The sequence below is a fragment of the Nerophis ophidion genome, linkage group LG10 (assembly GCF_033978795.1).
Source record: "Nerophis ophidion isolate RoL-2023_Sa linkage group LG10, RoL_Noph_v1.0, whole genome shotgun sequence".
Lineage (NCBI taxonomy): Eukaryota > Metazoa > Chordata > Actinopteri > Syngnathiformes > Syngnathidae > Nerophis > Nerophis ophidion.
In genome coordinates this window covers 1,502,857-1,523,643 of record NC_084620.1, presented here as the reverse complement: position 1 = coordinate 1,523,643, position 20,787 = coordinate 1,502,857, and the positions used below count along the sequence as shown (strand labels likewise).

Below are 20,787 nucleotides of genomic sequence, written 5' to 3'. Positions count from 1 at the left end.
GCAGTATCGCGAAATGATCAAGTATGACACATAGAATGGACCTGTTATCCCCGTTTAAATGAGAAAATCTAATTTAATATGATTGCTAAAAACTTTGCACAATAAAAATAATGGCCGAGAGTAAGACTGGAAATGATCCACAAAGTCAGGGATGTGAGTTATCAATCCAGCAGTGTAGAAGCGATGATAAATCGAAGGAGGAATGCTCAGTGTGTCTGTGGGCCAACTGGGGCCAGGAGACGGGCTGGGAAGTGTGAGTACAACCTTCAATCGTGTTTGGATTGTTGCGTGCTGCCCCCTGTTGGTGTGGAGTGTGCACTGATTAGGACACATGGTGCCAGTCACAATGCTAATGATTAATGGCATTGTGCATGAAAAACAGCACTCGTCAGAGCTCCATTATCTCGGTTCAGCTGTTCCTTTATTTATTGCCGCTGCAGAACTGTGCGTACACCCCACCCCCCCTGGGTTTTTCCATCTGCTCGTTCATGTCAAATCCGTCCACATGTGTCCAGCAGCAGATGTCCGCAGGGTCACGCTCCTCGTGAGGCGCGGGAGGTGTTCCAGCTGCATGCAAAGCTCTCGACCGAGGGCCAAAGATTCCATAACCAGGACTATCTCTCGCTAAAGTCAAAGACCCAGAAGATCCTCCTCCGTCTCTGCACGGCCTTAATTGGTTTGGAAGAGGGGAGAGAATAAAAGGGAAAACTTACGAGACGAATAAACGTGTCAAGAAGGCTTTTTTTCCCTGCCTCCATTGCCTCCCATGTGACTCACTGAAGAAGTGCTTCTGACTGCAGGCACGCTCACACAAATATTGGGCCAAGTGACGCTAATCCCTTCTTTTTCTTGCATTATTCTCATTTTCCCAACATCACGTTTTCCATTTCCGACCGCCGCAATATTAAACCTTCTCTGCTGCTTGTGGTTCTTAAACCACACACATGCACACTCACACACTTCCTGGTGCAAGGCTGCTCTCCTCTGATAAACTCTCGGGTGATGAGGAGGGCCTGGATGGCGGCATGGAAGATAAATGTAACACGAGTACTGTTGTTTTTACTGGCGGGTAAAGAATATTTCTACAGTGTTGAGCCAAAACATTAAATAGTCCATTTGGTTCAAATGAAAACATCAGAACTTGTCTTAAATTGATGGTAATTAATTTGTAGAGCAAGAGGAATATTTGCCCAAGCTATGAGCTCACTTGTTCACGCAGCACAGTCATCACATGTTTTTCACCTCAAAAATACACTTGGCTACCACCATAATGACCAACATTAAAATGTAGTAGCATAGTAGGCCTAAGTATTCATTAAAAACACGGCAGCGGTTTTATCCATCCATTTTTCTACCGCTTATTCCCTTTTGGGGTGGCGGGGGGGCGCTGGCGCCTATCTCAGCTACAATCGGGCGGAAGGCGGAGTACACCCTGGACAAGTCGCCATCTCATCGCAGGGCCAACACAGATAGACAGACAACATTCACACACTAGGGCCAATTTAGTGTTGCCAATCAACCTATCCCCAGGTGCATGTCTTTGGAAGTGGGAGGAAGCCGGAGTACCCGGAGGGAACCCACGCATTCACGGGGAGAACATGCAAACTCCACACAGAAAGATCCCGAGCCTGGGATTGAACCCAAGACTGCAGGACCTTCGTATTGTGAGGCAGACGCACTAACCCCTCTGCCACCGTGACGCCAGAGGTTTTATTTAACAGGTATATTTAATATTGTTGCTCACAAGCCATTTAAATGCAATATAGAGTGATGCTTCTCAATTATTTTTTGTCAGGTCTCCCCTGGTGGACTGCAATGTTTCACAACCCTCTCTTGTGCACAAAAATGCTACCGTTTTGTTTCCAAATATGCAACAGTATTGTAGCTAATCACATGGGATGAAAGTGCCTATTTGCATGTTCTTTCCCTGAACAAATAGGGTCTCATGTATAAAAGGTTTGCGTGTATCAAAATGCGTGCAAACTTGATCGACCAGGCAATGCTGAAATATTAACGGCCAACTCAAATGAAATTTTCTTATTTAAACGGGGATAGTTGGTCCATTCTATGTGTCATACTTGATCATTTTGCGATATTGCCATATTTTTGCTGAAAGGATTTAGTAGAGGGCTTCACGGTGGCAGAGGGGTTAGCGTGTCTGCCTCACAATACGAAGTTCCTGCAGTCCTGGGTTCAAATCCAGGCTCGGGATCTTTCTGTGTGGAGTTTGCATGTTCTCCCCGTGAATGCGTGGGTTCCCTCCGGGTACTCCGGCTTCCTCCCACTTCCAAAAAACATGCACCTGGGGATAGGTTGATTGGCAACACTAAATTGGCCCTAGTGTGTGAATGTGAGTGTGAATGTTGTCTGTCTATCTGTGTTGGCCCTGCGATGAGGTGGCGACTTGTCCAGGGTGTACCCCGCCTTCCGCCCGATTGTAGCTGAGATAGGCGCCAGCGCCCCCCGCAACCCCAAAAAAGGGAATAAGCGGTAGAAAATGGATGGGATGGATGGATTTAGTAGAGAACATGGACGATAAAGTTTGCAACTTTTGGTCGCTAATAAAAAAGCCTTGCCTTTACCAGAAGTAGCAGACGATGTGCGCGTGACGTCACGGGTTGTAGAGCTATTCGGACCGAGAGAGGGACAATATTCCCATTAATTTGAGCGAGGATGAAAGATTTGTGCATATGGAAATTTAGACTGAAGGACTAGAAAGAAAAAAAAAGAAAAAGGCGATTGCAGTGAGAGCGATTCAGATGTTATTAGACACATTTCCTAGGATAATTCTGGAAAATCCCTTATCTGCCTATTGCTTTAGTGAGATTATACAGTCCCTAAAGTCGGAGGGGTGTGGCCATGGGTGTGTTGACGCCAGAGTCTCTCAGGGAAGTCACGCGCTGCAGCAGGACGAAACTCCGCTGGTGTCTCCGGTAAGACCACAATTTTCAATGTTTATTTATATAGCCCCAAATCACAAATGTCTCAAAGGACTGCACAAATCATTACGACTACAACATCCTCGGAAGAACCCACAAAAGGGCAAGGAAAACTCACACCCAGTGGGCAGGGAGAATTCACATCCAGTGGGACGCCAGTGACAATGCTGACTATGAGAAACCTTGGAGAGGACCTCAGATGTGGGCAACCCCCCCCCTCTAGGGGACCGAAAGCAATGGATGTCGAGCGGGTCTAACATGATACTGTGAAAGTTCAATCCATAGTGGCTCCAAGACAGCAGTGAGAGTCCCGTCCACAGGAAACCATCTCAAGCGGATCAGCAGCGTAGAGATGTCCCCAACCGATACAGGCGAGCGGTCCATCCTGGGTCTCGACTCTGGACAGTCAGTACTTCATCCATGGTCATCGGACCGGACCCCCTCCACAAGGGAGGGAGGGACATAGGAGAAAGAAAAGAAGCGGCAGATCAACTGGTCTAAAAAGGAGGTCTATTTAAAGGCTAGAGTATACAGATGAGTTTTAAGATGAGACTTAAATGCTTCTACTGAGGTAGCATCTCGAACTGTTACCGGGAGGGCATTCCAGAGTACTGGAGCCCAAACGGAAAACGCTCTATAGCCCGCAGACTTTTTTTTTTTTTTTTTTCTCACCAAAAACTGCCGGTTGACATGTAGTCGGGAACCATGTTCTCTTGACCGCTCTGATCCATAGTAAAGCTTCACCTTCAGGAATTTTAAACAAGGAATCACCGTGTGTTTGTGTGGCCAAAGGCTAAAAGCTTCCCAACTCCATCTTGCTACTTTGACTTCTCCATTATTAATTGAACAAATTGCAAAAGAATCAGCAACACAGATGTCCAGAATACTGTGTAATTATGCGATGAAAAGAGACGACTTAGCCGTAAGTGGTGCTGGGCTAATATGTCCTGACAGTCTGTGACATCACGTGCACGCGTCATCATTCCGCGACAATTTCAATAGGAAACTCCGCGGGATATTTAAAATTGTAATTTAATAAACTAAAGCGGCCGTATTGGCATGTGTTGCAATGTTAATATTTCATCATTGATATATAAACTATCAGACTGCGTGGTTGGTAGTAGTGGCTTTCAGTAGGCCTTTAAGGACTGTGTCTTTTAAATGAGCAAAATAGTAAATGCAATCCATTTAGTGTGTCTATCTTCATGCAAATGCAGAATATATGAGTATCAGAACACAATACTGAGAGGAAATGATGCAAATTTAAATCCTTAAGCACTTGCACTGTGATTTATCAAGCCTAAGACTGACCTGCTGTTGCTGTTTTGCGTCTACATTTAGTAGCAGTGCTCAATAAAAACAATTGTCATCCGAATCACGGTTCTTATTTATTAAGATTTGAAATTGATTTATTTTCATTTCAAAAATAAATTGATTTTTTTTCAATTTCTAATTAATTTTTGTTTAGTTTTTTTAAGAATCAACAAGCTAACAAGCCAAATAACAGAGTCCAAGAACATTCGCCAAACTACCAGGGGTGCCCATTACGTCGATTGTGAGCTACCAGTCGATGGCAGAGGGTGTGTCACTCCATCGCCAGCCAAACATTAAAAAAATAGACCTAAAGATTTGTGATCATCAATCTTTACTACGACATCACTTTCGTCACTTGATTGACATTCACGGCACCCGAGCATTCTCTGAGATGACGCTGGCTGCTGCAAGCTCATTATTAAGAAAAAATCACCGACAGGAAGGCGAGAAACACTTTTTATTTCAACAGACTCCCGCGCCTTACCTGCCGTCAAAACTCTAAAGGCCGACTGCACAGTTCCTATCTTCACAATAAAAGCACGGCTTCATCCTGCCTGCGCTAACAAAATAAGAGTCTCAGAAAGCTGGCGTGCAGAAGCTGGAAAGCTACGGAGTTTGCCGCCAATGTATTTCTTGTAAATTGTACAAAAACAAGTATGGAAGCTGGACAAATGAGATGCCAAAAACCAACCACTTTCACGTGGTATCAGACAGAAATGAGGACTTTTTTTATCCTCCATTTGAAAATGCGGACGTTATCAACACCACTGTCATCAGAATCAGGTAATACACCAACATTAATGACAGAAATTTACATGCTTGTATTATCATTAAACCGCTTTAACTTGTAAACAAAAACATCTTTCCTAAATAAATAAATATATATAAATTATATAATGGTCAATTGAAAAGTAGCTCGCCTGCTGAAAAAATGTGGGCACACCTGCTCCATAGTATTGATTTTATGTTCATTTATATACAACCTTAAATATTGGTATGTGCAAAGGCTTTATATGATGCAACAATGCGGCAGCTAAAGAAGGACTTCTCTGTTCATCCCCTCTCACAAAGAAAAACCCTGCCAGGTGAACTGTTGATTTTACTACTTCCGGTGCTGACGTAACCTGACTTACTGTACATCCCATATGTGACCATAGGATGGACAAATATAGCAGGGGTGCTCAAAGTGCGGCACGGGGGCCATCTGTGGACCGTGACTAATTTGCGCGCCTGCTGCCTTCCTTGGATGTGGTAGCTGTTTCTCAGGCTCCCTCTCCGGAATCGAACCCTGATTCCCCGTTACCCCGTTGTCACCATGGTAGGCACAGAACCTGCCATCGAAAGTTGATAGGGCAGACATTCGAAAGGTGACCCCTTTGTCATTGGCCCCTACAGGCACGTGACAAAAAAAAACACCTGCAAAAATTGGGAAAACAGCAAGAAACACAATGAGAAAAATAACAATAATAAAACCACAAAGCTTTGTTTTTAAAAACAAAAACATGTATCTGTGTGTATGTATGTATGTATGTATGTATGTATGTTTATATATATATATATATACATATATATATATATATATACATACATACATATATGTGCATATTATATGTATATATGTGTATATACATACTGTGTGTGTGTGTGTGTGTGTGTGTGTGTGTGTGTGTGTGTGTGTGTGTGTGTGTGTGTGTGTGTGTGTGTGTGACCATAGGATGGACAAATATAGTACAGCAAGGACTACAGTGGCCATAAACCGTTAGCTTCTAGCAGGGGTGCTCAAAGTGCGGCACGGGGGCCATCTGTGGACCTTGACCCCTTTGTCATTGGCCCTACAGGCACGTGACAAAAAAAAACACCTGCAGAAATTGGGAAAACAGCAAGAAACACAATGACAAAAATAACAATAATGAAACCACAAAGCTTTGTTTTTAAAAACAAAAACATGTATCTGTGTGTGTGTGTGTGTGTGTGTATGTATGTATGTATGTATGTATGTATATATATATATATATATATACACATGTATATATACATACATATATGTGCATATTATATGTATATATGTGTATATACATACTGTGTGTGTGTGTGTGTGTGTGTGTGTGTGTGTGTGTGTGTGTGTGTGTGTGTGTGTGTGTGTGTGTGTGTGTGTGTGTGTGTGTGTGTGTGTGTGTGACCATAGGATGGACAAATATAGTACAGCAAGGACTATAGTGGCCATAAACCGTTAGCTTCTAGCAGGGGTGCTCAAAGTGCGGCAGGGGGGGCCATCTGTGGACCGTGACCCCTTTGTCATTGGCCCTATAGGCACGTGACAAAATATATATATATATACATATAATATGCACATATATGTATGTATGTATGTATATATATATATATATATATACATACATATATGTGCATATTATATGTATATATGTGTATATACATACTGTATATTTGTGTGTGTCGTGCATATATATATATATATATATACATACCGTATTTCCTTGAATTGCAGCCGGGCATACAGTATGCGGCTGCCTTGAATTACTGCCTGGTCAAACTCGCTTCGCAAAATAATGCTTAGTATTACCGCCTGGTCAAACTCGTGACGTCACGAGTCACATTTTCCCTGTCATAATTTTCAAAATGGAGGAGGCTGATTTCAATACCGGTAATTTGAAATCGCATAAAGGGAGGACAATTAAGAGCTATTTAGTAGGATTTAAGGTCCAAGCTTACATCACACTCAAATTTTTACTGCATACCTTTGGTAAGTGCCGGAGTGAGAAGAGGTTTTAAAATGATTAGCGCATGCTTAATTTTACCGCATGCCTTTGGTAAGCGCAGGAGTGAGAAGAGGTTTTAAATTAATTAGTGCCCCGGCGGCAATTCAAGGAAATACGGTGTGTATGTATGTATATATATATATATATATATATATGTGTGTGTGTGTGTGTGTCATGCGCATATGTGTATATATATATGCACATGACAAAAAACACCTGCAAAAAATGGGAAAACAGCAAGAAACACAATGAGAAAAATAATATTAAAACCACAAAGCTTCGTCTTTAAAAGTGAAGTGAATTATATTTATATAGCGCTTTTTCTCTAGTGACTCAAAGCGCTTTACAACGTGAAACCCAATATCTAATTTTTACATTTAAACAAGTGTGGGTGGCACTGGGAGTGGGTAAAATGTCTTGCCCAAGGACACAATGGCAGTGACGAGGATGGCGGATGCGGGGATCGAACCTGCAACCCTCAAGTTGCTGGCACGGCCACTCTACCAACCGAGCTATACCGCCCCGAAAAAAAAAAAAAAAACATATATACATATATATACAGTACAGGCCAAAAGTGTGGACACACCTTCTCATTTCAATGCGTTTTCTTTATTTTCCTGTCTATTTACATTGTAGATAGTCACTGAAGTCATCAAAACTATCCATCCATCCATCCATCATCTTCCGCTTATCCGAGGTCGGGTCGTGGGGGCAGCAGCCTAAGCAGGGAAACCCAGACTTCCCTCTCCCCAGCCACTTCGTCTAGCTCTTCCCGGGGGATCCCGAGGCGTTCCCAGGCCAGCCGGGACACATAGTCTTCCCAACGTGTCCTGGGTCTTCCCCGTGGCCTCCTACCAGCTGGACGTGCCCTAAACACATCCCTAGGGAGGCGTTCGGGTGGCATCCTGACCAGATGCCCGAACCACTTCATCTGGCTCCTCTCGATGTGAAGGAGCAGCGGCTTTACTTTGAGTTCCTCCCGGATGGCAGAGCTTCTCACCCTATCTCTAAGGGAGAGACCTAAACTCATTTGGGCCGCTTGTACCCGTGATCTTATCCTTTCGGTCATGACCCAAAGCTCATGACCATAGGTGAGGATGGGAACGTAGATCGACCGGTAAATTGAGAGCTTTGCCTTCCGGCTCAGCTCCTTCTTCACCACAACGGATCGGTACAACGTCCGCATTACTGAAGACGCCGCACCGATCCGCCTGTCGATCTCACGATCCACTCTTCCCTCACTCGTGAACAAGACTCCTAGGTACTTGAACTCCTCCACTTGGGGCAGGGTCTCCTCCCCAACCCGGAGATGGCGCTCCACCCTTTTCCAGGCGAGAACCATGGACTCGGACTTGGAGGTGCTGATTCTCATTCCGGTCGCTTCACACTCGGCTGCGAACCGATCCAGTGAGAGCTGAAGATCCCGGTCAGATGAAGCCATCAGGACTACATCATCTGCAAAAAGCAGAGACCTAATCCTGCGGTCACCAAACCGGAACCCCTCAACGCCTTGACTGCGCCTAGAAATTCTGTCCATGAAAGTTATGAACAGAATCGGTGACAAAGGACAGCCTTGGCGGAGTCCAACCCTCACTGGAAATGTGTCCGACTACTATGACATCTCTGAAGTGAAAACCCTGTCAGGTGACTACTTCTTGTAGCTCATGGAGAGAATGCCAAGAGTGTGCAATCAGTAATCAGAGCAAAGGGTAGCTATTTTGAAGAAACTACAATATAAAACATGTTTTCAGTTATTTTCACCTTTTTTTGTTAAGTACATAACTGCACATGTGTTCATTCATAGTTTGATGCCTTCAGTGACAATCTACAATGTAAATAGTCATGAAAATAAAGAAAACACATTAAATGAGAAGGAGTGTCCTGTACTGTGCGTGCGTGTGTGTGTATATATATACTATATATATATATATATATATATATATATATATATATATATATATATATATATATATAGTATATAATTTGATAGAACTTGCTTTGGTTTTTGGCTGAGACTAGGGCTCTTGGGCTGGAAAAGGTTGGTGACTACTGCTCTAGTGCTTGGATGTCGTGTCCTTTTAATGTCCTGTCACCATAACTGGCGAGTGAAGTATGTGATGGGGTGAAATGTCCACACAGTTTTTACTGCCTCGCCTCGCAACAGCTGCCTTTTATATGAATTATTTTTTTTAATTCCGACTTCCTCCGACGGCCTCGATTCTTTCCCTCCTCTCCTTTTTTTTTTTTCCCCCCCTGCAAGATAAAAACTTAATTAGCTGCACAAACGAGGACGGAGATGAAATAATGAGGGCCTCTACCTCTGCACCAGCCCAAACTTTGTTTCCACTTCCTTGACCTTAATAGCAGCAGCCTCATGTGACCGTCTGAGCATCGTATGCAGGCCTTGTCGCTCCGCATTCGTCAGTCCAATGGAATGGTTCCTCGGCAGACAATAAACAGGCGTGCTGTGTATGCTGGCTGTGGACCAGGAGAAGAACTTCCTCCTCTTCTCCTAACACAACACATTTCTTTTGGGGTATTGTGTCACGCCCGCAAAGAAAACATTATGACGCTAATTTATCGAATTGAATAGGCTTAACTAATAATAATAATCATAAAATAATACAGTGATTTTGTAAAGATAAATAGTGGATACAAGTTGTAATAAATTCAGAATATTTGTGTATGTTACGTATCAAAAATCTATATTTTCAAGGATTATTTGCAATGTTTTACTTTACAATGTAATTATATGTTTTTAGTACATTTAGTACACTGCTAAAAAAAATAAACATGATAAAATTCAGGAGCATTTACTGATTTTTTTTTTTAACATCCATCCATCCATCCATCCTTTTTCTACCGCTTGTCCCTTACGGCTCGATTCGTACCTGGCCGCAGAAGAATTTTTTATCATTTTTAAAAAAACATTTTTTATCTATATATATATATATATATATATATATATATATTTTTATATGTATATATATTTTTAATTAAATCAACATAAAAAACACAAGATACACTTACAATTAGTGCACCAACCTAAAAAAACTCCCTTTTCATGATAAAAAATAAATCAATCAATCAATCAATGTTTACTTATATAGCCCTAAATCACTAGTGTCTCAAAGGGCTGCACAAACCTCTACGACATCCTCGGGCAAGGAAAACTCACACCCAGTGGGACATCGGTGACAATGATGACTATGAGAACATGATACTGTGATACTGATGATACTGATGACTATGAGAACATATGAGAACATGATACTGTGAAAGATCAATCCATAATGGATCCAACACAGTAAGAATTCCCCGGGCCGCGGGACTAATTATCAAGCGATGACCGGTCCGCAGCTACAAAAAGGCTGGGGGTAGCAGGGGGTGCTGGAAATGATCCTATATATTTTTTGCACACTCTTGGCATTCTCTCGATGAGCTTCAAGAGGTAATCACCAGAAATGGTTTTCCCTTCACAGGTGTGCATGAAGCTCATCGAGAGAATACCAAGAGTGTGCAAAGCAGTATTTAGAGCAAAGAGTGGCTTTATTGAAGAAATGAGAATATAAAACGTGTTTTCATTTTTTTCACCGTTTTTTGTTAAGTATAGCTGAGATAGGCTCCAGCACCCCCTGTGACTCCGAAAGAGACAAGCGGTAGAATATGGATGGATGGACATAACTCCACGTGTTCATTCATAGTTTTGATGCCTTCAGTGACAATCTACAATGTAAATAGTTATGTAAATAAAGCAAACTCATTGAATGAGAAGGTATGTCCAAACTTTTAGCCTGTACTATATGTATAATAATTTTTTATTGAACTATTTATCAGTATTATTTATTTTTGTATCATTGTAGATATACAATTTGTAGCACAACATATTTGTGAAATTTATCCTCATAGCACCCTTTTTTGGATTGTTGGATTTCTTCTCAGAGCAGCACGGTGGACCAGGGGTTAGTGCATGTGCCTCACAATACGAAGGTCGTGAGTAATCCTGAGTTCAATCCCGGGCTCAGGATCTTTCTGTGTGGAGTTTGCATGTTTTCCCCTGGACTGCGTGGGTTCCTTCTCCCACCTCCAAAAACATGCACCTGGGGATAGGTTGATTGGCAACACTAAATTGGCCCTAGTGTGTGAATGTGAGTGTGAATGTTGTCTGTCTGTCTGTGTTGGCCCTGTGATGAGGTGGAAACTTGTTCGTGGTGTATACCGCCTTCCGCCCGAATGCAGCTGAGATAGGCTCCAGCACCCCCCGCTACCCCAAAAGGGACAAGCGGTAGAGAAAATGGATGAATTTCTTCTCAAACGTGTTGTAAAATGGACATCATTTTGTTCCATACAAATCCTGCCTAGCAACAAATGACCGCGCAATAATGTCCACCTTTTGTGACTTTTTTTTTTTTACTTAATTTGACTGTCTTATTCTTTCTCCTCCCCTAGCATGGATGCGGCAACTTTATCCGGGTGGTGCAGCCGTTCAACAGAACCCACTTGTTCATGTGCGGCAGCGGCGCCTACAGTCCCGTGTGCGCCTACGTCAACAGGGGGCGCCGACCCGAGGTGGGCAAACTTGAGACTAGTGCTGGTTTATCCATCCGACGGTGCGTCACGTAGACTGACGGCAGATGGTGGCGCTTTTGTTACCATGGCAACAAAGCCACTCTGGTCCCCTCGGCACATAGCGGGATTGTGGGGACTAAAGCCAGTCGTTGTAGAGAACTCCTCCCAGGTTCCATGCACACGTTCCTGACAGACGGAGGTTGGCTGGAAAGTACATCATTAAAGGCCTACTGAAATGAGATTTTCTTATTTAAACGGGGATAGCAGGTCCATTCTATGTGTCATACTTGATCATTTCGCGATGTTATCATATTTTTGCTGAAAGGATTTAGTAGAGAACATTGACGATAAAGTTCGCAACTTTTGGTCGCTAATAAAAAAGCCTTGCCTGTACCGTAAGTAGCAGACAATGTGCGCGTGACGTCACGGGTTGTAGGGCTCCTCACATCCTCACATTGTTTAAAATTATAGCCACAAGCAGCAAGTGCAATTCGGACCAAGAAAGCGACGAGTTCCCCATTAATTTGAGCGAGGATGAAAGATTTGTGGATGAGGACAGTTAGAGTGAAGCACCAAAAAAAAAGGGCGACGGCAGTGTGAGTGATTCAGATGTTAGTAGACACATTTACTAGGATAATTCTGGAAAATCCCTTATCTGCTCATCGTGTTAATAGGGTTTTAGTGAGATTATAAAGTCATACCTGAAAGTCGGAGGGCTGCGGTGAACGCCAGTGTCTCTTAGAGAAGCCAATGGCTCAGGACCCAAGATCACAGCTGCCTTTTTGACAGCTACAAGTCTCCGGTAAGAGCCGACTTCATATCACAATTTTCCCATCCAAAAACTTGCTGGTTGACGTAGAGAAACATGTTCGCTTGACCGCTCTGTGTTAAAGCTTCACAACAAACAAAGAAACACCGGCTGTGTTTCGGTGCTAAAGGCAGCTGCAATCCACCGCTTTCCACCAACAGCATTCTTCTTTGACGTCTCCATTATTAATTGAACAAATTGCAAAAGATTCAGCAACACAGATGTCCAAAATACTGTGTAATTATGCGATGAAAAGAGACGACTTTTAGCCGTAAGTGGTGCTTGGCTAAAATGTCCGCTACAACCCGAGACGTCACAAACACACGTCATCATTCGGCGACGTTTTCAACAAGAAACTCCGCGGGAAATTTAAAATTGTAATTTAGTAAACTAAAGCGGCCGTATTGGCATGTGTTGCAATGTTAATATTTCATCATTGATGTATAAACTATCAGACTGCGTGGGCAGTAGTAGTGGGTTTCATTCAGTAGGCCTTTAAGGAAGAAGAAGCCGTAACGTTTGTTGGCAGCTTGAGGAAAATCTCCCCTGTGGAATATTTTCTTTATGCTCCCAGTTATGGTGGAGTGCAGCAGCCTGATGAATTCTGCAGCTTCCTTTGGAAGACACAGAATAAAGACATCTCAACAACAAGTTATTTTCTTCCATATTTATTGCCGTGAGGTCACGACATCTCCTCTGCCCTGACACAGGAACAAATATTTCACATTGACTCAAGGTCCGAGTCCGGAAAAGGGAGGTGCTCCTTCAACCCGCAAGTCAACACCGTGTCCATCATGCTTAGTAGGTGACGTCTTCTTCCTTCAACACCTCACGCATGCTCTTATTTATGATTTCATTTTGAAAATGTCAAAGACTTTTACACTCGCGTTTGCCCCTCAGACCAGGAGCTCTTCTCCGGCATGTACATCGACTTCATGGGCACAGACGCGGCCATCTTTAGGAGCCTCACCAAGAGGAACGCCGTGCGCACCGACCAGCACAATTCCAAGTGGCTAAGCGGTGCGGCTCGCAGGTCATATTTTGTCCGTTTTTAGCACGACTTATGGAGGGTGTTCTTCCACTCAGAGCCGGTCTTCATCGACGCCCACCACATCCCCGACGGTACCGACCCCAACGACTCCAAGCTCTACTTCTTCTTCCGCGAGAGGCTGACAGACAACAGCGGCAACACCAAGAACATCCACACCATGGTGGCCCGAGTGTGTCCAGTAAGCACAGCTCATCACTCCATCTAGAGCTGTCCTATCTAGTATATCACAATGATATCTACCCAGCTCTAGCCGAGAGTTGACACTGGAGCGGTCCTAGCTACAAACCCCGTTTCCATATGAGTTGGGAAATTGTGTTAGATGGAAATATAAACGGAATACCATGATTTGCAAATCATTTTCAACCCATATTGAATATACTACAAAGACAACATATATTGATGTTCAAACTGATAAATATTTTTTTTGTGCAAAATAATCATTAACTTTAGAATTTGATGCCAGCAACAAGTGACAAAGAAGTTGGGAAAGGTGGCAATAAATACTGATAAAGTTGAGCAATGCTCATCAAACACTTATTTCGGACATCCCACAGGTGTGCAGGCTAATTGGGAACAGGTGGGTGCCATGATTGGGTATAAAAACAGCTTCCCATAAAATGCTCAGTCTTTCACAAGAAAGGATGGGGCGAGGTACACCCCTTTGTCCACAACTGCGTGAGCATATAGTCAAACGGTTTAAGAACAACGTTTCTAAAAATGCAATTGCAAGAAATTCAGGGATTTCAACATCTACTGTCCATAATATCATCAAAAGATTCAGAGAATCTGGAGAAATCACTCCACGTAAGCGGCATGGCCGGAAACCAAAATTGAATGACCGTGACCTTCGATCCCTCACTGTATCAAAACCCGACATCAATCTTTAAAGGATATCACCACATGAGCTCAGGAACACTTCAGAAAACCACTGTCACTAAATACAGTTTGTCGCTACATCTGTAAGTGCAAGTTAAAGCTCTGATATGCAAAGCGAAAGCCATTTATCAACAACATCCAGAAACGCTGCCGGCCGGCTTCACTGGGCCCGAGATCATCTAAGATGGACTGATGCAAAGTGGAAAAGTGTTCTGTGGTCTGAAGAAACCACATTTCAAATTGCTTTTGGAAATATTTGACATTGTGTCATCCGGACCAAAGGCTAAGCGAACCATCCAGACTGTTATCGACGCAAAGTTCAAAAGCCAGCATCTGTGATGGTATGGGGGTGCATTAGTGCCCAAGACATTGGTAACTTAGTGAAGTGAAGTCAAGTGAATTATATTTATATAGCGCTTTTTCAGCAAGTCAATGCCAAGCCACATTCAGCACAACAGCTTGGCTTTGTAAAAAAAAGTGCGGGTACTTTCCTGGCCCGCCTGCAGTCCAGACCTGTCTCCCATCGAAAATGTGTGGCACATTATGAAGCGTAAAATACGACAGCAGAGACCCCGGACTGTTGAATGACTGAACCTCTACCAAAAACAAGAATGGTAAAGAATTCCACTTTCAAAGCTTCAACAATTAGTTTCCTCAGTTCCCAAACGTTTATTGAGTGTTGTTAAAAGAAAAGGTGATGTAACACAGCGGTTGTCCTAGCTAGTCTTTATCACAATGATATCTACCCAGCTCTAGCCGAGAGTTGACACTGGAGCTGTCCTAGCTACAAACCCCGTTTCCATATGAGTTGGGGAATTGTGTTAGATGGAAATATAAACGGAATACGATGATTTGCAAATCATTTTCAACCCATATTGAATATGCTACAAAGACAACATATATTGATGTTCAAACTGATAAATATTTTTTTTGTGCAAATACTCATTAACTTTAGAATTTGATGCCAGCAACAAGTGACAAAGAAGTTGGGAAAGGTGGCAATAAATACTGATAAAGTTGAGCAATGCTCATCAAACACTTATTTCGGACATCCCACAGGTGTGCAGGCTAATTGGGAACAGGTGGGTGCCATGATTGGGTGTAAAAACAGCTTCCCATAAAATGCTCAGTCTTTCACAAGAAAGGATGGGGCGAGGTACACCCCTTTGTCCACAACTGCGTGAGCATATAGTCAAATAGTTTAAGACCAACGTTTCTCAAAATGCAATTGCAAGAAATTCAGGGATTTCAACATCTACGGTCCATAATATCATCAAAAGATTCAGAGAATCTGGAGAAATCACTCCACGTAAGCGGCATGGCCGGAAACCAACATTGAATGACCGTGACCTTCGATCCCTCACTGTATCAAAACCCGACATCAATCTTTAAAGGATATCACCACATGAGCTCAGGAACACTTCAGAAAACCACTGTCACTAAATACAGTTTGTCGCTACATCTGTAAGTGCAAGTTAAAGCTCTGATATGCAAAGCGAAATCCATTTATCAACAACATCCAGAAACGCTGCCGGCCGGCTTCACTGGGCCCGAGATCATCTAAGATGGACTGATGCAAAGTGGAAAAGTGTTCTGTGGTCTGACGAAACCACATTTCAAATTGCTTTTGGAAATATTCGACATTGTGTCATCCGGACCAAAGGCGAAGCGAACCATCCAGACTATTATCGACGCAAAGTTGAAAAGCCAGCATCTGTGATGGTATGGGGGTGCATTAGTGCCCAAGACATTGGTAACTTAGTGAAGTGAAGTCAAGTGAATTATATTTATATAGCGCTTTTTCAGCAAGTCAATGCCAACCCACATTCAGCACGACAGCGTGGCTTTGTAAAAAAAAGTGCGGGTACTTTCCTGGCCCGCCTGCAGTCCAGACCTGTCTCCCATCGAAAATGTGTGGCACATTATGAAGCGTAAAATACGACAGCAGAGACCCCGGACTGTTGAATGACTGAACCTCTACATAAAACAAGAATGGTAAAGAATTCCACTTTCAAAGCTTCAACAATTAGTTTCCTCAGTTCCCAAACGTTTATTGAGTGTTGTTAAAAGAAAAGGTGATGTAACACAGCGGTTGTCCTAGCTAGTCTTTATCACAATGATATCTACCCAGCTCTAGCCGAGAGTTGACACTGGAGCTGTCCTAGCTACAAACCCCGTTTCCATATGAGTTGGGAAATTGTGTTAGATGGAAATATAAACGGAATACGATGATTTGCAAATCATTTTCAACCCATATTGAATATGCTACAAAGACAACATATATTGATGTTCAAACTGATAAATATTTTTTTTGTGCAAATACTCATTAACTTTAGAATTTGATGCCAGCAACAAGTGACAAAGAAGTTGGGAAAGGTGGCAATAAATACTGATAAAGTTGAGCAATGCTCATCAAACACTTATTTGGAACATCCCACAGGTGTGCAGGCTAATTGGGAACAGGTGGGTGCCATGATTGGGTATAAAAACAGCTTCCCATAAAATGCTCAGTCTTTCACAAGAAAGGATGGGGCGAGGTACACCCCTTTGTCCACAACTGCGTGAGCAAATAGTCAAACGGTTTAAGAACAACGTTTCTCAAAATGCAATTGCAAGAAATTCAGGGATTTCAACATCTACGGTCCATAATATCATCAAATGGTTCAGAGAATCTGGAGAAATCACTCCACGTAAGCGGCATGGCCGGAAACCAAAATTGAATGACCGTGACCTTCGATCCCTCACTGTATCAAAACCCGACATCAATCTTTAAAGGATATCACCACATGAGCTCAGGAACACTTCAGAAAACCACTGTCACTAAATACAGTTTGTCGCTACATCTGTAAGTGCAGGTTAAAGCTCTATGCAAAGCGAAAGCCATTTATCAACAACATCCAGAAACGCTGCCGGCCAGCTTCACTGGGCCCGAGATCATCTAAGATGGACTAATGCAAAGTGGAAAAGTGTTCTGTGGTCTGACGAAACCACATTTCAAATTGCTTTTGGAAATATTCGACATTGTGTCATCCTGACCAAAGGCGAAGCGAACCATCCAGACTGTTATCGACGCAAAGTTCAAAAGCCAGCATCTGTGATGGTATGGGGGTGCATTAGTGCCCAAGACATTGGTAACTTAGTGAAGTGAAGTCAAGTGAATTATATTTATATAGCGCTTTTTCAGCAAGTCAATGCCAACCCACATTCAGCACAACAGCGTGGCTTTGTAAAAAAAAGTGCGGGTACTTTCCTGGCCCGCCTGCAGTCCAGACCTGTCTCCCATCGAAAATGTGTGGCACATTATGAAGCGTAAAATACGACAGCAGAGACCCCGGACTGTTGAATGACTGAACCTCTACATAAAACAAGAATGGTAAAGAATTCCACTTTCAAAGCTTCAACAATTAGTTTCCTCAGTTCCCAAACGTTTATTGAGTGTTGTTAAAAGAAAAGGTGATGTAACACAGTGGTTGTCCTAGCTAGTCTTTATCACAAATGATCTACCTAGCTATACTTGAGTCGACACTAGAGCTATCTTATCTATTTTTTATTGCAAATAACACATCCAGCTTTAGTCTAAAATTGACATTAGAGTTGTCCTATCCATTTTTAATTACGATTTATTAACTTGTTTCTAGTTGAGAGTTGACACTATAGCTGACCTATCTAGTCTTAATCAATCAATCAATCAATCAATGTTTATTTATATAGCCCCAAATCACAAATGTCTCAAAGGACTGCACAAATCATTACGACTACAACATCCTCGGAAGAACCCACAAAAGGGCAAGGAAAACTCACACCCAGTGGGCAGGGAGAATTCACATCCAGTGGGATGCCAGTGACAATGCTGACTATGAGAAACCTTGGAGAGGACCTCAGATGTGGGCAACCCCCCCCTCTAGCAATCCAGCTACAGTATCCAGCTCCAGTCGATAGATGACACTACATATGTCCTATATAGTCTTCATCACATCGACCCAGCTCTAGTCGAGTTGACACTGCAGCTGTCCCATCTAGTTTTTAGCACTGTTTATTTATCCAGTTTTATTCATGAGTTGACAACAGTGCTGTCCTATTTAGTCTTTAGTACAATGTATTAACTCAGCTTTAGTCAGGAGTTGACACTATGGCTGTTCTATCTAGTCCTTACCACAATCCACCTACCCAGCTCTAGTCAAGAATTGTCACTGTGGCTGTCCTAGCTAGAGTTGATCACAATTTATCTACTCGGCTGTCATCGAGAGTCGACACAAGAGCTGTCCAACTACTGTATGTGCCTGTTCTTGTTATGTTGGGCTTGAGATGCTTGTCTTCCTGGCAGAGCGACATCGGGGGACAGCGCAGTCTGGTCAACAAGTGGACCACCTTCCTCAAGGCCAGGATGGTGTGTTCCGTCCTGGAGGAGGACGGCACCGAGACTCACTTTGATGAACTCGGTGAGTCTCTGCTCTGTTTTGAATTCCAAGGCTTTTGTAGTCCTGAAGGTCCTTTTGCTTTCTCCGTAAACAAGCCACGGAACTTCCTCACTTTATCCGGGATTTGGACCCCGGGACTCGACGGCTGCCATAACACGTCCTCTGTTGCTCCTTGGAAGCTCATATTGCTTAATACACACACACACACACACACACACACACCGCCTTGCAGCTTGTCATTGTTTAAAGTGCGTTGGATGCGTTTTGGCAACAATGCCTGTAGAAGGAAGATAAAACTGAAGACTTCTCGTGTGTCTCTCCTGCAGAAAGTGTGTTTTTGCTGGAAAGCGATCATCCCAAAGGCCTCTTGGTGTTCGGGGTCTTCACATCCACAAGGTAGCAAATTCCTGCACGTTTTGATTGGAAAGTTTGATTCTGATAGCGCCAAACAAACACGACGGATCATAGGCAGGGAAAACTTATCTTTCCTTACAACCGCAGCTTTCTGAATCTGCTTCAAAAAATGATCGAGTGACAAGTATATTATGCTAGCTTTCACCAGCTTTGCCTATAGTTAGTAATGCCAGTTTTCTTTTGACCCATTGTTACAGTACAGACGATCCATAACGTTGCAACTTATTTTAGCTAGCTCAAGCAAGGTAGATCTACTCTTTTGCTATCGCTAATTTTTAAAGATGTCCAACAATCTCGGCCGACCAATGTTAGATTAGATTAGATTGTACTTTATTCATTCCTTCAGGAGAGTTCCTTCAGGAAAATTTAAATTTTCAGCACAATCCCATTCAAGATCAGACAAACATTACAGGGACACAGAACGGGATCACTGACGGGTCTGCCGACTTCCGGTGCCCCTTACAAAAAAGGTGAGATACAGGTAAACAAGTGGGGGGAATGGGAGAAAAAAATAGAAGATTAAAATTAAATAAAATATAATAAAAAAGTTGGTCTAAGCCTGGGCCCTGGAGAGGGGGTCCAGACTGAGGCCAAGGGAAAAAAACAACAACAACTTATTAGTGATTCCCAAAGCCCAAAAAAAGTCTGCGGGCTATAGAGCGTTTTCCGTTCGGGCTCCAGTACTCTGGAATGCCCTCCCGGTAACAGTTCGAGGTGCCACCTCAGTAGAAGCATTTAAGTCTCACCTTAAAACTCATTTGTATACTCTAGCCTTTAAATAGACTCCCTTTTTAGACCAGTTGATCTGCCGTTTCTTTTCTTTTTCTTCTATGTCCCACTCTCCCTTGTGGAGGGGGTCCGGTCCGATCCGGTGGCCATGTACTGCTTGCCTGTGTATCGGCTGGGGACATCTCTGCGCTGCTGATCCGCCTCCGCTTGGGATGGTTTCCTGCTGGCTCCGCTGTGAACGGGACTCTCGCTGCTGTGTTGGATCCGCTTTGGACTGGACTCTCGCGACTGTGTTGGATCCATTATGGATTGAACTTTCACAGTATCATGTTAGACCCGCTCGACATCCATTGCTTTCCTCCTCTCCAAGGTTCTCATAGTCATCATTGTCACCGATGTCCCACTGGGTGTGAGTTTTCCTTGCCCTTATTTGGGCCTACCGAGGATGTCGTAGTGGTTTGTGCAGCCCTTTGAGACACTAGTGATTTAGGGCTATATAAGTAAACATTGATTGATTGATTGATTGAACTCATAGCCATAGTACACATCCCTCTGAAATGTGTGTAAGAGGGAAACATCAAAGAAGACAAAGGACATTAAAGACATTAAAGCAGCGGATACAATCAGCCACTACTACATACAGCTATGAATAAAAACTAAAAGAACCATATACACTGTGGTGGCCTCTGCGGTGTTCCACGCCATCGTCCGCTGGGGTGGAGGGAGTATAGCCAGAGACAGGAGCAGACCCAACAAAGCAACCAAGAGAGCCGACTCAACTCTCGGCCGCCAACCAACTCTCGGCCGGTGTCCAGTTATCAGGCGATATCACCATTAAAATTTTTCTGACGATAATGACACTAAATGAATGGATGATTCTCTGTACGTGTAA

At 43.1% G+C, this 20,787-nt stretch overlaps 1 protein-coding gene across 1 annotated transcript in view; it reads left to right on the top strand.

The window, feature by feature from the left end:
* sema3c (sema domain, immunoglobulin domain (Ig), short basic domain, secreted, (semaphorin) 3C) overlaps positions 1-20,787 on the top strand; it is a 105,847-nt gene that overhangs the window by 65,640 nt on the left and 19,420 nt on the right. The window contains exons 5-10 of the mRNA XM_061911991.1: positions 11,480-11,599; positions 13,118-13,208; positions 13,308-13,427; positions 13,494-13,636; positions 18,659-18,773; positions 19,079-19,148. Coding sequence (XP_061767975.1) covers positions 11,480-11,599; positions 13,118-13,208; positions 13,308-13,427; positions 13,494-13,636; positions 18,659-18,773; positions 19,079-19,148 — 659 coding nt within the window. The remainder of the gene's footprint in view (positions 1-11,479; positions 11,600-13,117; positions 13,209-13,307; positions 13,428-13,493; positions 13,637-18,658; positions 18,774-19,078; positions 19,149-20,787) is intronic.